The sequence below is a fragment of the Emys orbicularis genome, chromosome 7 (genome assembly GCF_028017835.1).
Source record: "Emys orbicularis isolate rEmyOrb1 chromosome 7, rEmyOrb1.hap1, whole genome shotgun sequence".
Classification (NCBI taxonomy): domain Eukaryota; kingdom Metazoa; phylum Chordata; order Testudines; family Emydidae; genus Emys; species Emys orbicularis.
In genome coordinates, this window is record NC_088689.1 from 55,372,431 (window position 1) to 55,391,364 (window position 18,934).

The 18,934-nt window shown below is 39.1% G+C and overlaps 1 protein-coding gene across 1 annotated transcript in view; it reads right to left on the minus strand.

Annotated features, from left to right (window-relative positions):
- Nucleotides 1-4,662: 4,662 nt before the first annotated feature.
- Nucleotides 4,663-18,934, minus strand: part of GLUD1 (glutamate dehydrogenase 1) — a 49,977-nt gene continuing 35,705 nt past the window's right edge. Inside the window, exons 6-13 of the mRNA XM_065408754.1 lie at nt 18,733-18,912; nt 13,463-13,600; nt 11,405-11,542; nt 11,182-11,262; nt 9,947-10,070; nt 8,416-8,507; nt 6,787-6,849; nt 4,663-6,099 (exon numbers count right to left, since the gene is read on the minus strand). Of these exons, the coding sequence (XP_065264826.1) occupies nt 5,980-6,099; nt 6,787-6,849; nt 8,416-8,507; nt 9,947-10,070; nt 11,182-11,262; nt 11,405-11,542; nt 13,463-13,600; nt 18,733-18,912 (936 nt within the window). The 3' untranslated portion in view covers nt 4,663-5,979. The remainder of the gene's footprint in view (nt 6,100-6,786; nt 6,850-8,415; nt 8,508-9,946; nt 10,071-11,181; nt 11,263-11,404; nt 11,543-13,462; nt 13,601-18,732; nt 18,913-18,934) is intronic.

The window sequence follows — 18,934 nt, forward strand, 5'->3', positions numbered from 1 at the left end:
AAAGTACTTGGGCAAGCAGCATTACTGGCAGCTTGTGGGGAGGCTGATTCCAGGCCTTAATCTTGTTCACCCCCATGACTGCTTCTGCTGAAGAGGCTACAATGGAAAACAGCCCCCATCCAACCTAAATCTTAAAATTACCCATTCTTCCCAAAAATAGCTATTTAAATACACGCTATTCAACTCTGCACATGGTACTATATCGTTGAAGCTGCTTGGACATTGAGGAAAGAAATCTGATCATGAGTCAAAACAGGACCATGATCTTAGGAATGGAGATGAAGTTTATGGAGGAACCTTGCCTCAGCAATTTGACCCTCTAAATGCTGAAGGTGTTTTTTTTTTGCACTTTTTGCAAGAGAAATTCACAACTAAGTGCATTAGGAATAAGTGGGAGAGTTAACTAAAGGAATGGCTAGTGTATTCTTATTTGAATAATTTACACTAAAGGTTGATACAAAAGTGGTGTGCCAGAGAAGTGGCAACATTTTAAAAGTTTGATAAAAATTAGTTCAAATTAAATGTGATTGCAGCATGCAACTAAACAGATCTAGTATTTCATATTTATCCTCAATTTTTCTTTATTACTACAGAGTGGTTGGCTGATAGGTTAGAAAAAAAACTGCATTAAAATAGAATTAGGTTTGCAATGCTTATAAATAAACTCAGTAATTCTGCAACCTGCCTCTTATTTATTAGGCCAACTACTAAAAGGCATGATTCAGAGCATGGGTCCCCAACGCGGTGCCCGCAGGTGCCTAAGTGCGTCCCCGTACTGGCCGGCGGACGAGCATCCGCTGAAATGCCGCTGAGAAGCAGCAGCAGCATCCAGAGGCGTCGCCGCCGAAATGCTGCCGATTTTTGGCGGCAACGCCTAGTGACGTTGCCACTTGTTGGTGGCATTTCAGCGGATGCTCATCTGCCGCCACGGTCCTCCGTGGCTCGTCGTCTGGCGGATGCCAGACGAAAAAGGTTGGGGACCACTGATTCAGAGTATGTTTGTTAAATGTATAAAGTAGGGAAGGTAGAGTGCTACTATACAAAGGAGTCAGAATACAACTCATTTTCCTCTAACTTTAATTAAAATCTAATTTCCTTATCACAACGATTAACTGTGGCTGACAACATCCATGGCATAGCCTTTGCGTACGCTTGCTAGGCATTGAAGTGTCTGATGGTTACAGCTTCCTCAGGGAAATTTTAATCCGATTTTGACAGCTCTTTGAATGTATGATGTTTTTACTCTTAAAAATAAAAGGTAAAGTTATAACAAAGAATAGGGCAAGCAACTCCACACTACTATTCCAGTCTATCAGAGAAGTTTTACAAAACTTGTGTCACTGGAGAAGTTACACCATAAACCATCTTCATAACCAAGACTGAGCCTAGGGAGTAGGACTCCACGAATTCACAGAGCTGTTCTTTGGTAAGCTTCTTACAGCTACTCACCCTGTATGAAGGCAGTATCAGTTTCACTGAGTAGCATTAGATAGCTTTCTGTAATTCAAGGAGACGTTAGGTATCTGCCTAAAGCACGTGACATTGTAGCCTATTAGTCTAATAAACCTGAATTCGTATGCAGGTAATAGCTGTAAAATATAGTTTTGATTAGACAATACTTCAGACTAAGCCCTATGCATGAAGGATGTCTTTATACTGTACCTAGGACAAGGCCCAATTCTACTGTGCTCCACTGTAGTGGGGCTTTTTGTGTATGTAATATTAAGGGGCTGAGTACTGGCAGCCTCTCACATCTACATTGCAGACTCAACCCCAGTCTGCACTGGTAGCCAAATTATAGTCTATGATATTGGTGCCCTCAGGCTACTTCCCAGAAGACAGGTGTCCAACATTACAAATATTACTCATTAGTAGGCTCAGGATATAGGGCAAGAATTGAAAAGGATAAGATAGAGGCACATCTTTGTGAGGAATCTTTCATGTGTCATAACTTGGGGCATGTTTGGCGCAGTGGCCAAGTAGCATTTCAAGCTGCAGGGTTGTCATTCCAGGGTCTTTCACAAGGATATTTCAACCTGTCACCCTGACTTTTGAATGACTGGTCATTTAAAAATGCTGGAATGTCACAAGATCAAGGTTTAAAACTCCCTCTACAGCCCTAGCGGCAAAATATCTTCCAGCAGGTACTATTGCAAATGTCACTATTTCTTTGGCTATGGGATTGACTGCTCTGTCTGTGTGCAAGAAGAGGAACAGTGGCTACCTTGGTCACCTCTACCTCAACATGCTCTTATATGCTTAACTGCTTCTCCCTAATGCCTCATCTTCAAACACAGTCTACACATTTGACACAACATAGACGAGTCTTTCTTTCTGAAGCACTCAGTGATGTTGGCCAGGTTTATCAGTCTGAACAGAGTTCATATAACTGTTAAATTTATATTTAAATAACCAATCACTGCCATGGTGGAACTGAGATTAGGTGTGACTTGTGGAAGCCAAAACATCCTATACTTAGACTGCAAGTGGCTGACAGCAACTTAGGGAAATTTTAGGAAGAGACTGCATCTCAGTACAGCTTACTGCCTACCTTCCAATGCATGCTACCTTCAAGAGCAGGGACAATGCCTTGAACAGCCTGGCTATACATGATTTTCCAAAACAAGATGCTAGGTGTGAGTTCAGCAACAACTGCTGATAGTGGCAGGAGTTCAAAACCTAGCCAGTGTATGCCCCGCTACGGACACCATCCTGGGGCTGAACTGTTCCTGATCCAGTTAAGCTGGAAAGGAGATGGGTGCCTAAGCAACTAACAAGTCTGCCAGAGGCAGTCTGGACTCACTCCTGCTCAGAACAGTACAGCTGAATGACTTGTCTATTGCTTTGGAGACAAGAAATACTCTTGGGTTAAACCGAAGTACACCTGTAAATCTGTACAACTACTCAAGAGTGTGCCCAACTGCTCTGACTGCATAACATCTCAGGAGTCTTCCTCTCAAGCGATTTATTTCCCATAAGTCTTTTGTGAGCCAACTAGATTAGTTTAAAAACAAACCTACATCCTTAAATTGATAGCCATTCTGTTCCTCTCTACATTTATGATAGTGTATACGTCTTCTTTGCCACAAATCAATCAAAATATAATTTCAGCATATCTTACAATTTTATATAAGCCTCCAACTCAAATGCTATTGTAAATCATAGTAATAATCCATCTGTTAAATGTGCATCAAGTTGGCTACAACTGAACCCAACTGCTCTAATTTCAGGGCTAGATCCTTGGGTCCAGTCAAGCTATGCTCAATGCAGGACCTGAGAAGAGGGGCAGACGGCATAGTGCTATTATTCCACTCGCCCCATAGCTGGGGATTGCTGGAATATTAGCTACTCTGACCAAGACCCTGGGAGCAGATGGTGTAGAACCAACAGCAACAGCTTTTGCCATCCAGAGATTCCTTTATGTGAGAGGAATTCCCAACTGGCAACTCAGAATAGCTATTCCACAGGAACTCCCTGTGTGGACAATTATTCTGCACTCAGAGCGCCTTTGGGTGGTTTAGCTTAATCCACTTTGGAAGTGGAGTACTGCAGAATAGCTATTGTTTTAAATTCACTCCTATCTTATTTTGCAATAGCTGCCCTGTATTGACAAGCCCTATGCCAGTTTCCATTACCTTTGTGCATGGCTCCAACAGTGCAAGAGCACAGGACCCAGGCTCTGGCTCTATCTTTAAAAGCAGCAGTGCCAGAGTATAACGAAGACAAGGAAGATACGGTATTAGTCATTTGCCCCATGAAAGCACTAAGGAATTTTAAGCACAAGTACCCAAGTCTTCTTACTGTTCCCTTTTTACATTATCCAGGCCATAAAAGATTCTGAATCCACTACAATTAGAACAGATGAGGTTACAAAAAGTGACATTCACCTATTTTCAACATAACTGATAAGATTAAGGTTACTATTATTGATGTTGCAAACTTGTTTAGAGGTTGATGCCACTTAAAATTTGTCAGGAGTAGATGACCTTAGACAAGGTCTTATTTTAGCACTTCATGGAGATTTACATAAAAAGCTGTATTGAAAAGTAACCTCCCAGAAGTTCACTTTTGTTCTCTAGCTTTTGGATCTAGACTTTAGACAGCAATACAGACTTACCTAACTTTTACTTTAGGTCTCAAAATTAAAAAAAATAAAATAAAAAAAAGCTCTAAGCACTTCTTAAAGAATCCAGTATCAATAAGCTATGCTGGCATGTGCATTACTTAACTACTACTGCACTTCTTGGACAGCTGAAATAACTCTATTCTGGCCTTTGGCCTCACGACACATGAAGGGGTAAGACACTAAGTGCCTCACCGTGTTGTAGTTTATTGCTTCATAATTCTTCTATGAAGAAGGCGGCTAATTTCTTCTCAGAACTTAAAGACATGGAAAGCAAAAGGCTGAGATGATTACCAGTTTCAGAAGTTGTGTTGGGTAAATAAGTAATTTTGTTTGGGAGGGGAGGGAAGGTATAAAAATCTTTTTATTTGTCCTGGGAATCAGAAGGATTAGGGTCTTACCGCTAGTGATGAGTTGAATAAATGTGAAATTCTGTGTGACATTTCAGAGATTTCACTGTTTAGCAACTGCTACACAACAAAGCTATTACCATGTAAAGTGATTGTGGAAAACAGTAATACACCAGTATAGTAGATTTGGAAAGGTCAACTTTTTAATAACTGCTTTTCTCACCCTGTTATGTCTTGCAGTTACAAAGTAGTTAGAAAAAGCATGAGTTCCTCAGAGGGATTAGGTTTGGGTTTTTTTTTAAAAAATTCTTCTTCATTACATAAATAACATCTGACACTTCAATGGGACTCCACTGGACAAAGGCCTTGATAAAAACTCAAAAAGCTATGTTTGATCTAATACTATATCAAGGTCCATTTTGTTACAGTTGAGTATGTTCAGAATATGCAAGCTTTCCCAATAAAGAAAAAAAAAATTGAAAGTCAATGTGTGTTAAGACATTGCATAAGGTCTACAGCAGCAGTCTAGCTCCTTTGTAGTTAGGCTAACAGTTTCAGGGTTCGACTCCACTTCTAATTGTTCATTGAGGCAACTAAATGTTCAGAAAAAAGCCTCTGGAAATAAGATCACTGAAAAGAATTAACGTTAAAAAAAGTTAGAGTTCGCTGGACTACATAGATATAGGATTATACATCTCAAATTCAGATAATCTTTAAAAAAAAACTATAATTGAGTGGTTATGTAGAGTGACTTGATTAAAACATAACCAGATATATGTTTGCTAGATATCTGTACACAATGATACTGTTTCAGCTTATAAAAATTCTAGTTCCTGTCACCTCTAATGTATCTCATAATGCTTGAGTCAAGTTCAGGTTCAATTAGTGATTAAAGGCAGTCCTATAGGAGAAGCACAGTTTATAAAAAGAGAAAAACATTGCCTAAAAAAACCTCAGGCCTGGAGTTCTGCAACAAGTAGAAGTTAGAGAGTCCTATCAAAGTTACTCCCTGCAGGAGGCCCATTCTGCCTTTGACAATGCAACAGCATTGATCATACAAGGCCTTACTGAAAGTGCCAAAGCCAAAATTACATCATTGAACAAAAGTGCATGAAGTAATAGGATGAGCTAACTGCTCATCTAGTACAGTATGTTATCTGAAATTTGATAGGTTGCCCATGTAACATGACTGCTGATCCATTCAGGAAGTGTACCTTTTTATTTTAAAGGTGAAATATCCAGAATGGCCCCCACAAGTGCAGATGAACTGGTTATCTTTAGATACATACTTGTATTCAATACCTAATCCATGGATTTTTCTTTATTATATTAAAAAAAAAAAAAGATTTGTTTGGACTGCAACTAATTCAGAATAGTACCCACTATAATGTCAGAAGAAAGAGGAATTTTTGTGGTTACATGTAAACTTGTGATAAGCTTCTCAAAAAAGAGGGTACACAATGGCAGGAAGAGTAAGGATATCAATGAGGATAGGTAATGACCCGTTTATGTAAAAGTCAAGCCAGCCTCATTGTACACCTTGAAGACTTTCTCAATTGCATTGACGTAGGCAGCTGTTCTCAGGTCCAGACCCAGGTTGTACTTCATGGCAGTGCGCATGATTTGCTGAAGTGAAATGAAAGAAAGCAGAAGTTATTTATGATTGCTTGAAAAGCCTTTCCATGTACACTATTTTCAAGGAATTTCAGAGAGAGGCTAAGGCTCAGTACAGAGAGATCCTAGTATTCAGATTACAGCCCAGCATCCACGAGGTTTTAGTCTTTCCTAGATTTCCAAGGTGCCACTTCTCACCATCCAAGACTCTATCCCCTCCATGTATGTAAAATCTTCACAAAAGCCATGGCGTATCCAGTAGACTTCATGCCCCCTTCTGCAGTATTTTCCATTGGAGGGACAGTCTGATCTACATATATGTGGTAATATTAAGTATAGCTTTGAAAATATTTCTGCCCCAACAGATTTCTAGAACATAAAAAGATAAATGATGGGGCTCTCCAATGGCTAAACTTTTTACCAAAAAATATGCTTGCTAAATCCACACAAGTTGACTTTAACTTTGTTTTCAGTTTCCGGATGGCCTACAACATCCAATTAAAGGTATCCACACAAACATCTATTCAAAGGAGTGTCTTACGTGCAGTGACTACCATTATTGTCAATAGCTGTCTTCTATTTTAAGTGCAAGGAAATAGTGTCGTTCACTGATACCATTACATGCTGACTTAGTTTGCTTTTGTGACAGTTATGTTTACGTTCCCTTGCTACAACTCTACATGTTAATGCAATACTTACTCTGGCGGAACGCTCCATGGTGTAGGCCAATCCAGAGTGGACAATGTCTTTTTCAGATGCACCCTGAAAGGGAATGAATGCAATCCGGGTTCAATATGACATGAATGAATATGCAGGATTATTGATTTTCTCTTAGTACATCAGACTAACATGCTGGGTTCCGATAATTAAGTCAGCCTGCTTTCACTGTAGATTTCTTCTAATTTTTAATATTTTTTTTTAATACCTGGTAAAAGGAGACCAATATGTGAACACTGCTAATTCAGCGGGTGATCTTACAGACAGTAAGCCCTAGAATATGGTATGTGAAATGTTTAGAGGTTCAATAAAAAGAGAAGATAGACTCTAGATATCAAGCCCGCAGTGAATAAAATGCCCAGTAGTGGCACTCTGACTTTAGTGTTTCTACAGAGAACTACAATTTATTACTTTTACATTTATAAAGTCAATGAAGATATATTCTGGAATAAGGAAGATTCTTTTTTACAAAAGACTTCTAGGATAAAATGTTGCTCCATTACAGTGGTATAGATTCCAAAGTGACATGCATCACTGAATGAGTTGGTCAGGACTTATGCAAGTACGAGCAAGCTATTTGGTCCCTGTTTCTCAGTACATTTCTTATGGCGAATACAGGAATACTTAAAAAATCCTGAAGTAGGATGACTAACACAAACCTCAATTTTTAATATCCTATTCCTAGGGCAGCCACAAGACTGGTAAATTAGGACTGGATATCATTCTAAGAGAATTTCTGTTTGAGATACAGCATATATGATATTGACGCAACAGTTATTGTCTGAAGATCTATGACCTGTGTTGCGAAGGTGGTCAAAAACACATCATCACAATGGTCCCTTCTGGCCTTAAACGCTACGAAATCAGTATACTAGGCTTCTGACTCAGTCTAACATGTGACCTTTCATGAGTATTTAGCTCATTATTGAGAAACTCTCTGCCTCTGAAGTACCTATTTGCAATTCCTCTTCCTTTCAAAATGATACAAAACAGTAACACATTATTTGTCCATTGCCCCCCTCAAAAATCCTTTAATTACATTTTCATATAGTTATGTATGTATAAGAAAGGGAGAGTGTTATTCAGAATACTGGAGTTGGTGATCACTTCATATAAACAGCAACAATTCTGAGTAACATTTTTGTAACGTATCACTGAAGTATAAGAGGTAGGCACATCAGAAACATGTTCAGTAAATCAATCTATCTATATATATAGTGTCACCGTAGAAGAGGCTTAGATTTTGTACCTCTGCAAAAGGAGAAAGTTGCTTTGTAATACTAGTCCCTGTTTATAGTGCAATAACCTATCTGATTAACAATGCAAGACCAAATTACTTGTATGTACACACTAAATTTCAGCTTTAGAAGAGCTTTAGAGCTAGAAATGTTCTGTGGAGTCAGGTGCAAGATACCAATTGGCCATAGCTAGCCTGCTTGCCATACTACTGGGCATTTCAGAGCACCCTGTTCGATCATGTAACTAACCACACACTAATGCCTTATGGCAAAAACATACGCCCAACAGCAAAATAATGGATTTTATTTACAATTATAATACTAGAATGCAACTGGAGTAACAAAGATTAAAAGCATCACAGCAGCTACTTACTGATATTCTATCCTGGAATTCTGCTGTAGGCACAACTGGAATAGTTCCACCATGTTTCCCAAACTTTCTTTCCAAGCTCTCTTGGACAGACACTGGAAGGGGAAGGAAAACAAGGCAAGTTAAATTTCAGCAGCGATAAAAAATACTTTCACTGAAAAGTTATTCTAAGAGTTTCAGCACTCATTACTTCAACTAGTAGTATAAACTGAGCTGTGCTAGGTAACCTTTTAAAGAACTGAAACAAAGTTTGAGTCCGACTGCTTTGATATACAAAGGCCTCAAATTAGAAACCTCAAGGTCCCAAATACGCTCTTTGCTGCAAGACAGTTTGGAAGACTGGGATGGTGAAGTAGAAATGGTGGTGGTAGAGCTGCAGCCTAAACTCAACCAGCTGATATGTCACCATCCCAGTCCTCTATAAATGACCACCCTGAAGAGTATAGACCAATACTTCTAAAGTAGAAACTTCAGGCACTGAGTTTCAGAGAGTAAAGTGAACAAACATTTCCCCTTTGTAGCTCAAATTTAAGAAGGACAGCACTTACTAACAATAAAGCTTAAAAAGTTTTAAAAGCTTTCTAAGTTCCAAAGGAATTTAAAATGTCTGCACACAGGACACTGTCTCTTACGCAAGTTTTTGCATTTATATTGGTAGGGATTCCTAACCAACTCTGCATAACATGTTTCAGATAAATGCAATTTTAAGGCACTGTTCTAAATGCTAAGAAGGACCCTCTACTACTTGAGCAATGCCAGAGCAAATATTCTCTTCACATAGGGTAAACTATGTTTAAAAAAGATTCCTTATCTAAATTTTGTCAACTCCATTAAGTTCTGAAAAACTAAGGCATCTGTTACTGGTATTTAGTTTTACGATGAAGTGTTATCTAAGCCTGGTGACAAGTCTTACAGTTCTTCTACTCCATGAAGCTCATTTTTTTCAGAAGATCAGCATTCTGGTCAGGAAATGGGAAGCCCAAACAATGGCCTCCAAGTCAGGAGCCAAGGGGGCCACAAGCCAAGTTTCAAGAATAGCCGTATCAATTATATTATTGCACTTCACAGAAATCCTACTTTGCTGTATAACTGCTCAGTGTCATAATGCAGTGATCTTCAAAGCTGTAACTTGTTGATTAGCCAAATACACCATTGAAGGTTTTTGGATTTTGTTTTTACACTGAAGAGAAGTGAATATTTTCTTTGATAAGGGATTTGAATTAGTATTTGTAAGGCATTTTGACAATACCAAAAGCTAAGCATCACTTCATGAAGACACTGTTAGTTTTCTACAATGTTTTCCCAAGTATTACCCAATTCATCAGTTACTAGCTTACAAATGCACCTAGTGTGACTTTCTCACTGTCCAGCATACACTAGGAGCAGATTTAAAGAGAAGTTAAATTTAGAACATCTTTGTATTTGATTTCTTCCATGTTTGGCATAGGAAGATATTAAATGTAACCTTGGTTTGAGTTCCTTTCTAGTTCAATTTATCTGTTGAAGAGCTAATAAAAGTAGAAATAATGCTTACTCAGCAAGTGGTAGTTCGAATCCCTTTCGTATTTAAATGTCAAGCGGCCATAGCTGACGTGGTTCAGGTTTTTCAGCCACTCAAAGTAAGACACAGTTACACCACCAGCATTTAAATAGAGATCCTGCACAGAAACAACATTAATAGAAAGCTTTCTGAACGATAAACCTATGATAAGACAACTTACTCTGTTGTATTTTTAGAAGGCAAATTAAAATGCAAAACCATGGAAATCCTGTTTAAACGTAACAGGCAGCACAGAGAATAATTCAGTCATTAATTCCCCTAAGGAGAGCACTGAAGTTATCAGGATTACAAGTTTTATTAATTTAAAAATGTATGAATTTAAAAAGCCTCAAATTCAACTATGCATGATTAACTGTTATTTCCCCCCCCCCCCCCCTCACCACCTGTAAGTTTTTGGCAAGAAAATAAAAGCATGCATCAGACTAGCCAAATGAGCAAGATTTAAAATAAATCACTTGGCAGCAACATCACTTTCTTTAGAGATAGCATTTCCCTTCCCCAAAAAGGATCTCACTGTCCTAGATAAGGTTTCTTTCAAGTAATCAGTACAGCATGCAACCTTTAGTTATGGCTATACATTCCAGATTCATCTGTAGCACAAAGCTCTATCAAAGCACCCATGCTCAGGTTTATTTCTAGAGCACAGAGGACAATGGCCAAAATTTTCCATACTTGGCTGCCTAACTTTAGGTACCCAGAGAGGCAGCTCTGATTTTCAAAAACCCTTCCACTGACTTCAATAAAAGTTAGACATCCAAGTATGAAAAATTTGGCCACTGCATTTAGACTCTCCCTCCCTACTCCGCTCACTGGACTGGGCAGTTAACGAAGCGCCAATTCCCAGAAAGGAAAACCAAGGTTTTAGGGATTTGTGTCATTATTTGATAGGAATAATTGTAAATTGTTTTTCTTTTGAAAATGTCACTCCCATGCAATAGATGAATTTAAGTAAGCGAAGATGGTTGTAATGAGGGATCTGGGATTTGAGGATAATTACCTCACAAGTCTTGAGTGAAGTTAGAACACCCATTTTCAAGGTGAAAGGCACAGAAAGGAGGGCATTGTAGGAATGGCTTTCATAGGAAAATTATTCTGAACACTTAAGTGATTCTTAAAGAATATTAATGCTAAGGTTGATCCTGTGATCAGGAGAAAGAATGCATTTGCAGACAGTCTACTTTCCATTACTGTTGGCAAAATAATCTTACAGGAATGACCATGATATTCCGCTCCAAAAAGATTTTATCAGCCTCAGGGGTTGTAGGTCCATTGGCACCCTCAGCAATAATCTAGGGAAAGAACCATGACACAATAATTACTGACACACAGAGGCATATATTTATATTCACACCAATAACTGGAGTAAATATGGAGAAAGGCATTTGCCATACTGTTTCCTGTTTTAATATTTAGTTTAACTTTTCTTCTTACTTTCGCTTTGACCTTGTGAGCATTGGATTTAGTCAACTGTTTCTCACTGGCAGCAGGGATGAGAATGTCACAGTCTAATTCCAAGATGTTGCCATCATACAGTTGTGCTTTGGGGAAGCCGACAATTGTCCCATGTTGCTGTTTGACGGGAAGAGAAGTGTGACTATCGGTTATTTTCAGTATCACTATTGCACAACAATCTTCACTTATTCGTCTTTGCATGGGTCTGTACAACACCTTGCACAGCATGTCTACTGCACTATGTGTTTAAAGCTAACACAAATGCCCTCCTTCCCTTCCTACAACTATAGCAAGTGCCATAAAAAAAAATCCAAATACAATGAAATTTTCAATTAAACCTTAAATATCTCTAAACAGAGACTGTACAATTCTAACAGGTTTGTATAAGCACTTTACTCCATTTGAGACAGGTAAAATACTCAGTATTTTCAATACTCTGTTTCTCTAAAGTACTTGCACTTTAGAGAAACAGAATGCAAGTTTACCATACTAGAAGAGTGAGAAAAAAGGGGTCTGCTTCCTTGCTTGTTCCCCAATCTTGAATTAAAAACAGTGTCAATTCAAACACCTACTAATCCATCTCAGTAAGTAAAACAGATATAAGGAACAGCATGTTCAAAAAGTCAGTATAAAATGTGGTTGCCATTCCTATTTACATGGGCAGCCAAGGATCATCCCACTAAGACTGTTGGATAAAAAGTTGAAACTTAATGCAGTTCACATTAAAATTAATTCAAGCTCAACCAGTGTGTCAATTAATTTAAATGCCTGAAATACATTCATATTGATTAGATTCTACAATCTGTTTACAGTAGATCTGTGGGATAAGAATGAAGATTAAGGGTATGCTCACCCTAAGCTCAAAAATACACTCTAAAAACATAGGTGAATCCCAGGCCGCATCCATGGAAGATCCTTACATATATTTTCAAAATATCAGTCTAGATTTTAAGTACATCAGAACATCTACAAATAATCACTACTGCTGCAGTACACATTACTATTTTATATTAAAATGAAAGTGCCTTTTCTGTCTTAAGCACTACATCTCTTGATTCTAGTGTACTCCGGGGGGAATTCTGCACCACTGTGCACACCCAGAATTCATGTCCCCTGCATATTTTTTTTTCCCCCACAGAAAATAGATTCGGTCAGGGAGGTGCTGCAATTACACCTCTGCCCACCAACGCCTGCTGTGATGCTAGAAGAGAGGGCAGCAGGCTCAGGGCCAGAGCAGCTAGCTGCAGAGAGGGGGCAGTGGCTGCCTTCCTCACAGTACCCTGTCTGTGGGGCCAGGTTAAGAGATACTGGATATAAGTAGTACCAGGTTTACCATGGCGCCGGGCCCAGAGTCAGAAGGGGCCCCAGCCAGCCCGATATATTTGGAAGCTAGCAAATTAAAGCCACAATTTACAACACCATATTCAATTTCCTCAAAATGAACTTCATCTCTTTTCTTGAGCATAGAAGTTGCTCAAGAAACTTCTATCTGTCCACACAACAGATGGCACAGAGGCAGCAGCAATGCAAGCTCACTCATAGTACTACACTAGTAAGTCTAAACGAGCAGTTCTCATCCTGTTCCGAACCAGGACCCTTTCCTTCCCACCTTTTGCAATCTAGCTGGGACGCTGCTACTATTTAGCAAACATGGGGGGGGAGGGGGGCTTTGAGATCGTGACCCCCCACGTTAAGAATTATCTAAACCAGGGTAATTTAGTTTGTTTGGATGCAATCCTTTGCCTTTTTGCAGAGACTCAGGTCCGCAACTGTGCCTATCTGGGTGGCGATGGGCAATGTAGGGAAACGAACAGACCAGCACCACTCAGGCTATTAAAGCCATGAAACCAATTAGTTTAGTCTATTTGGTCTGCATTCAAGCTAGTGAAAATGGAATGCTAAAAAACACAGTTGCCAATCCTGAACATTATAAATTGCTGATCATAACTTCCAAATATTCCGCACGATTAACACCAGCCTCTAGTCATCTCCAGTATTTTCAGAGTTTACATAGGGAGCAATACATAAGTCTCATACCAATTTGTAATCTTCTAGTTCTTTTGGGTCAATCCCATCAGGATTCCAGATGTTACCATCAATCTCTCCAACACCAACACATTTAGCACCAAAACGATGAAGATATCTCATAGAATGCAAGCCCACATTACCGAATCCCTGTAAATAAAAATGGGGAGAATAGAAGGAAGAGTAGTTAAATCATGTGAAATGATCCCACAAGTCTTAAAACATTCAATCCTTACAAGCATATATCTGCTTTTCACCTTTTTGTATCGTATGTTGGCATGGAGTGATATGGGATGGGGACATATTTGTATATGTTAACCACACTGGCCTGATGTTCTAGAGAGAATATTAATGTTATAATGTACTTTGCAAGATCAGTGACAGAACTTACACATCATAGACTCTAGGACTGGAAGGGACCTTGAGAGGTCATCTCCGCTGGAAAGGCATAACAAGTGGGGTTCCGCAGGGGTCTGTTTTCGGACTGGCTCTGTTCAATATCTTCATTAATGACTTAGATATTGGCATAGAAAGTACGCTTATTAAGTTTGCAGATGATACCAAACTAGGAGGGATTGCAACTGCTTTGGAGGACAGGGTCATAATTCAAAATGATCTAGACAAATTGGAGAAATGGTCTTATGTAAACAGGATGAAGTTTAACAAAGACAAATGCAAAGTGCTCCACTTAGGAAGGAAAAATCAGTTTCACGCATACAGAATGGGAAGAGACTGTCTAGGAAGGAGTACGGCAGAAAGGGATCTAGGGGTTATAGTGGACCACAAGCTAAATATGAGTCAACAGTGTGATGCTGTTGCAAAAAACAAACAAACAAACAAACAAACAAACAAACATGATTCTGGGATGTATTAACAGGTGTGTTGTGAGCAAGACACGAAAAGTCATTCTTCCGCTCTACTCTGCGCTGGTTAGGCCTCAACTGGAGTATTGTGTCCAGTTCTGGGCACCGCATTTCAAGAAAGAAGTGGAGAAATTGGAGAGGGTCCAGAGAAGAGCAACAAGAATGATTAAAGGTCTTGAGAACATGACCTATGAAGGAAGGCTGAAAGAATTGGGTTTGTTTAGTTTGGAAAAGAGAAGACTGAGAGGGGACATGATAGCAGTTTTCAGGTATCTAAAAGGGTGTCATAAGGAGGAGGGAAAAAACTTGTTCACCTTAGCCTCTAAAGATAGAGCAAGAAGCAATGGGCTTAAACTGCAGCAAGGGAGGTTTAGGTTGGACATTAGGAAAAAGTTCCTAACTGTCAGGGTGGTTAAACACTGGAATAAATTGCCTAGGGAGGTTGTGGAATCTCCATCTCTGCAGATATTTAAGAGTGGGTTAGATAAATGTCCATCAGGGATGGTCTAGACAGTATTTGGTCCTGCCATGAGGGCAGGGGACTGGACTCGATACCTCTCAAGGTCCCTTCCAGTCCTAGAATCTATGAATCATTCCAATATTTTTCTTCTAAAAAGTAGCATGCAAGATTCCACTGAGATTCATTCAGGCTGCATACACTTGCAAGGATGCTACCAGTTAAGTGATATGAAGAAGGCATTTATTTCGTGAGAGAAAAACTAGCCAAGATGAAGCCCTCTCCTATTCCTAAACTCTGCTATTCCATGCTTTTTTTGCTTCCAGTTCCTGAACATCTGTAGCAGAGCGCTTGTGGTAATATTGGGGATCGTAAAATTTCAAAGACTAAAACTTCAGTTGAAATTTGTCATAAGTTACTATTAATTTTTACTGCATTAGTGTACTTGTAAGTTCTTTCTTGAGGATAAACAGCTTTAAAGCTATTCATTTAGTCACTTAATGTAATGTTTCATAACTACATTTGCCTTAATCACATATTTTCTGAATGTGCACATAACTGAATGTTATATACGATTCCGGGGACTTTTAAATGACAATTCCCGAATTTGCTTGACACTTGTGTTCCTCTAGTCACTACAGATATGGGATGCCTGCAAAATTTAAAGCCTCTAAGAGTGGCTCAATATCATTTTATTTATTAACAAAATACAACTAAATTGTTTTCTCATGTTGACTCTTTAATGGAGCCCTGTCCTTCTGATAATCCATTTTATTGTCTCTAAAGCAGTCTTCCACAAAAACTATCGTTTTAAATTACATGATCTTATACTCTGCACTTCAATAGTAGCCTCTAACCATACTACTTTACAAATGTGAATTAAACCTTAGCCCCCTGGGATGTTATGCAAGTTTCCATATTTTACAGGTAAGGAAGCATGGATTAAGTGGTTTGCCCACGGTCACACAGGAAGTCTTTGGCAAAGCTGGGAATAAGATTAACTCCAGGGAAGAGTGAATATGAAACTCCTCAATTTATTGCTTTCAAATTATTTTGCATAGTTCCCCTTTTACATCAGAAGCTAGCTTCGATACAAGAATTAAGTTCTATTTATGTACGGAGTTTGTCTTCAGTGCTGTGTCCTCATTTTTTCTTGATTAGTCTTCAACTGTTTTGCCAAGTTTTCAGTTTGCTTGTTTAGTTTTAGACTCTTATATTTAGGCGCTGCCAATATGTGAATTCCAAAGGTTGGGGACGTTGCTGTGCTATTGTGTTTCTACATAGGGTACAGGAGGTTTGTCTCAGGTCACTGGTTAAGTGGCACAGCACAGTAGGTTACGATTAGATGATGTTGTGGATTCATTACTAAAAATGTAGCAATCAGTCCTCTGCCATTTCTAACACTAGCCACATTGATATGAGAACAGTTCCAAATAAAGCATTCTGGCCCATCATCCAGATTCTGCATTTAATAGCTCAATAATTATGGATTTATCCAACCTGGTGAACAGGACAAATTTCAAAAAACCCTTGAATGATATAATTATGCATGTTAAGTAGTATTAGAAATCCATTTCTCAGTGTAGTCTTTCTTCTCGCCCAATATTCATGTCCTAAAACATGTAGGAGCATAGTTTGAATGAAGGGTCTTTTGAGGTCTCACAAAAGTCAAAAAAATTCAGAACTAAAACTGAAAATCTAGGTCATCATGTTGACCTAAATACATCTGTGTATTTCATAATACCACAGATCAGATCAGATTCAAATTTTTCTGAGCTCTGAATTTTTTTCTTTAGGATCCAAAAATAAGGTAAATAAAGGGCTCGTGTTTCCATTATATGGAAGTAATTACAGAATGTAATTTTGCAAAAAGTGGTGTTACATTACACATGAAATGTGTAATATCCCTTAGTTTAAAGCTCCAAGAACTTGGAAAAGATGTCTAGAGCAGTAAGAGTATGTCTACATAGCAAAGAAAAACCTGCAGCTGGCCCGTGCCAGCCGACTCAAGCTCATGGGGCTCGGGTTGTGCAGCTCTATCGTTGCCTTGTAGACTTCCAGGCTCAGGCTGGAGCCCGAGCTTTGGGAACCTCCCACCCTGCAGTGTTTAGAGCCCAAGCTCCAGCCCAAGCCTAGAAGTCTACACAGCAACAGAATCATAGGACTGGAAGGGACCTCAAGAGGTCTAGTCCAGTCCCCTGCACTCAAGACAGGACTATGTCTTATCTAGACCATCCCTGACAAGTGTCCCTGCTCTTAAAAATCTCCACTGATGGAGATTTCACAACCACCCTGGGCAATTTATTCCAGTGCTTAACTACCCTGACAGTTACGAAGTTTTCCTAATGTCCAACCTAAACCGCCCTTGTTGCAATTTAAGCCCATTGCTTCTTGTCCTATCCTCAGAGGTTAAAGAACAATTTTTCTCCCTCCTCCCTGTAGCAACCTTTTATATACTTGAAAACTGTTATGTCCTCCCAAGTCTTCTCTTCTGCAGACTACACAAAGCCCAACTTTTTCAATCTTCCCTCATAGGTCATGTTTTCTAGACCTTTAATAATTTTTGTTGCTCTTCTCTGAATTTTCTCCAATTTATCCACACCCTTCCTGAACTGTGGTGCCCAGAAGTGGACATAATACTCCAGTTGAAGCCTAATCAGCACGGAGTAGAGCAGAATTACTTGCGTCTTGCTTACAACACTCCTGCTAATACATCCCAAAATTATGTTTGCTTTTTTTTTTTTTTTTTTTGCAACAGCACTAGACTGTTGACTCATACAGTATTTAGTTTGTGACTCATTATGATCCCCAGATCCCTTTCCGCAGTACTCTTTCCTAAGCAGTCACTTCCCATTTTGTAAGTGTGCAACTGATTGTTCCTTCCTAAATGAAGCACTTTGCATTTGTCCTTATTAAATTTCACCCTAGTTATTTCAGACCATTTCTCCAGTTTGTCCAGATCATTTTGAATTTTAATCCTATCCTCCAAAGGACTGGTTCTCAACCAGGGGTACGTAGAGGTCTTCCAGGGGGTGCATCAATTCATCTAGATATTTGCCTCGTTTTACAACAGGCTACATAAAAAGCACTACCCAAGTCAGCACAAACTAAAATTTCATACAGACAATAACTTGTTTATAGTGCTCTATATGCTATACACTGAAATGTAAATTCAATATTTATGTTCCAGTTGATTTATTTTATAATTATATGGTAAAAATGAGAAAGTAAGCAATTTTTCAGAAAAAAACATACAAGTGTCACAGCATGGTATTTTGTAAGCAAGTAGTTTCAGTGAGGTGTAACTTGGGGGTACAGAAGACCACTCCTGAAAGGGGTACAATAGTCTCAAAAGGTTGAGAGCCACTGCTCCAAAGCACTTGCAACCCCTCCCAGCTTGGTATCATCCGCAAACTTTATAAGTGTACTCACTCTGCCATTATCTAAATTACTGATGAATATATTGAACAGAACTGGACCCAGAACTGATCCCCGCGGGACCCCACTTGATATGCCCTTCCAGATTGACTATGAACTACTGATAACTACTCTCTGGGAACGATTTTCCAACCAGTTATGCACCCACCTTAGAATAGCTCCATCTAGGCTGAATTTCCCTAGTTTGTTTAGAAAACAGCCCCGAGACAAGTGAGGCTGAGCTGGCTGGCACGGGCCAGCTGCGAGTTTTTCTTTGCTGTATAGACATACTCTTAGTCTATAAATACAACATTGTTCTTAGAAAATGGCTGGAGTTTTAGCTGTGTGCCTATGTATATAATTTTTAAAAAATGCAAAATAAAGGATGACTCTTGTCTGAAAAGTGCTTTGAAGTTTAAATTGATTGCAAGGCTAATCTCTACAGTTATAAAACCTTACCAGGTCTACCGCTTTAATAGTGATTTTAAAAGCAACTACATTTTCAACGTTCTTTACCAAAACAATTGCATTTCTAGACAAATTACCTGGACCACGAATGTCTTATCCCCAAATCCTGGAGTCATTCCTAGAAGGCTCATATATGAAGCTTCGTTGATGAAGTTTTCAATTCCATGGAAAAGACCACGACCAGTGGCAGAGATACGTCCGTGGATACCACCTTGGCTGATAGGTTTACCAGTGACACAAGCATGGGCATTAATATCCTGCAAGACAGTTTAGAATTCT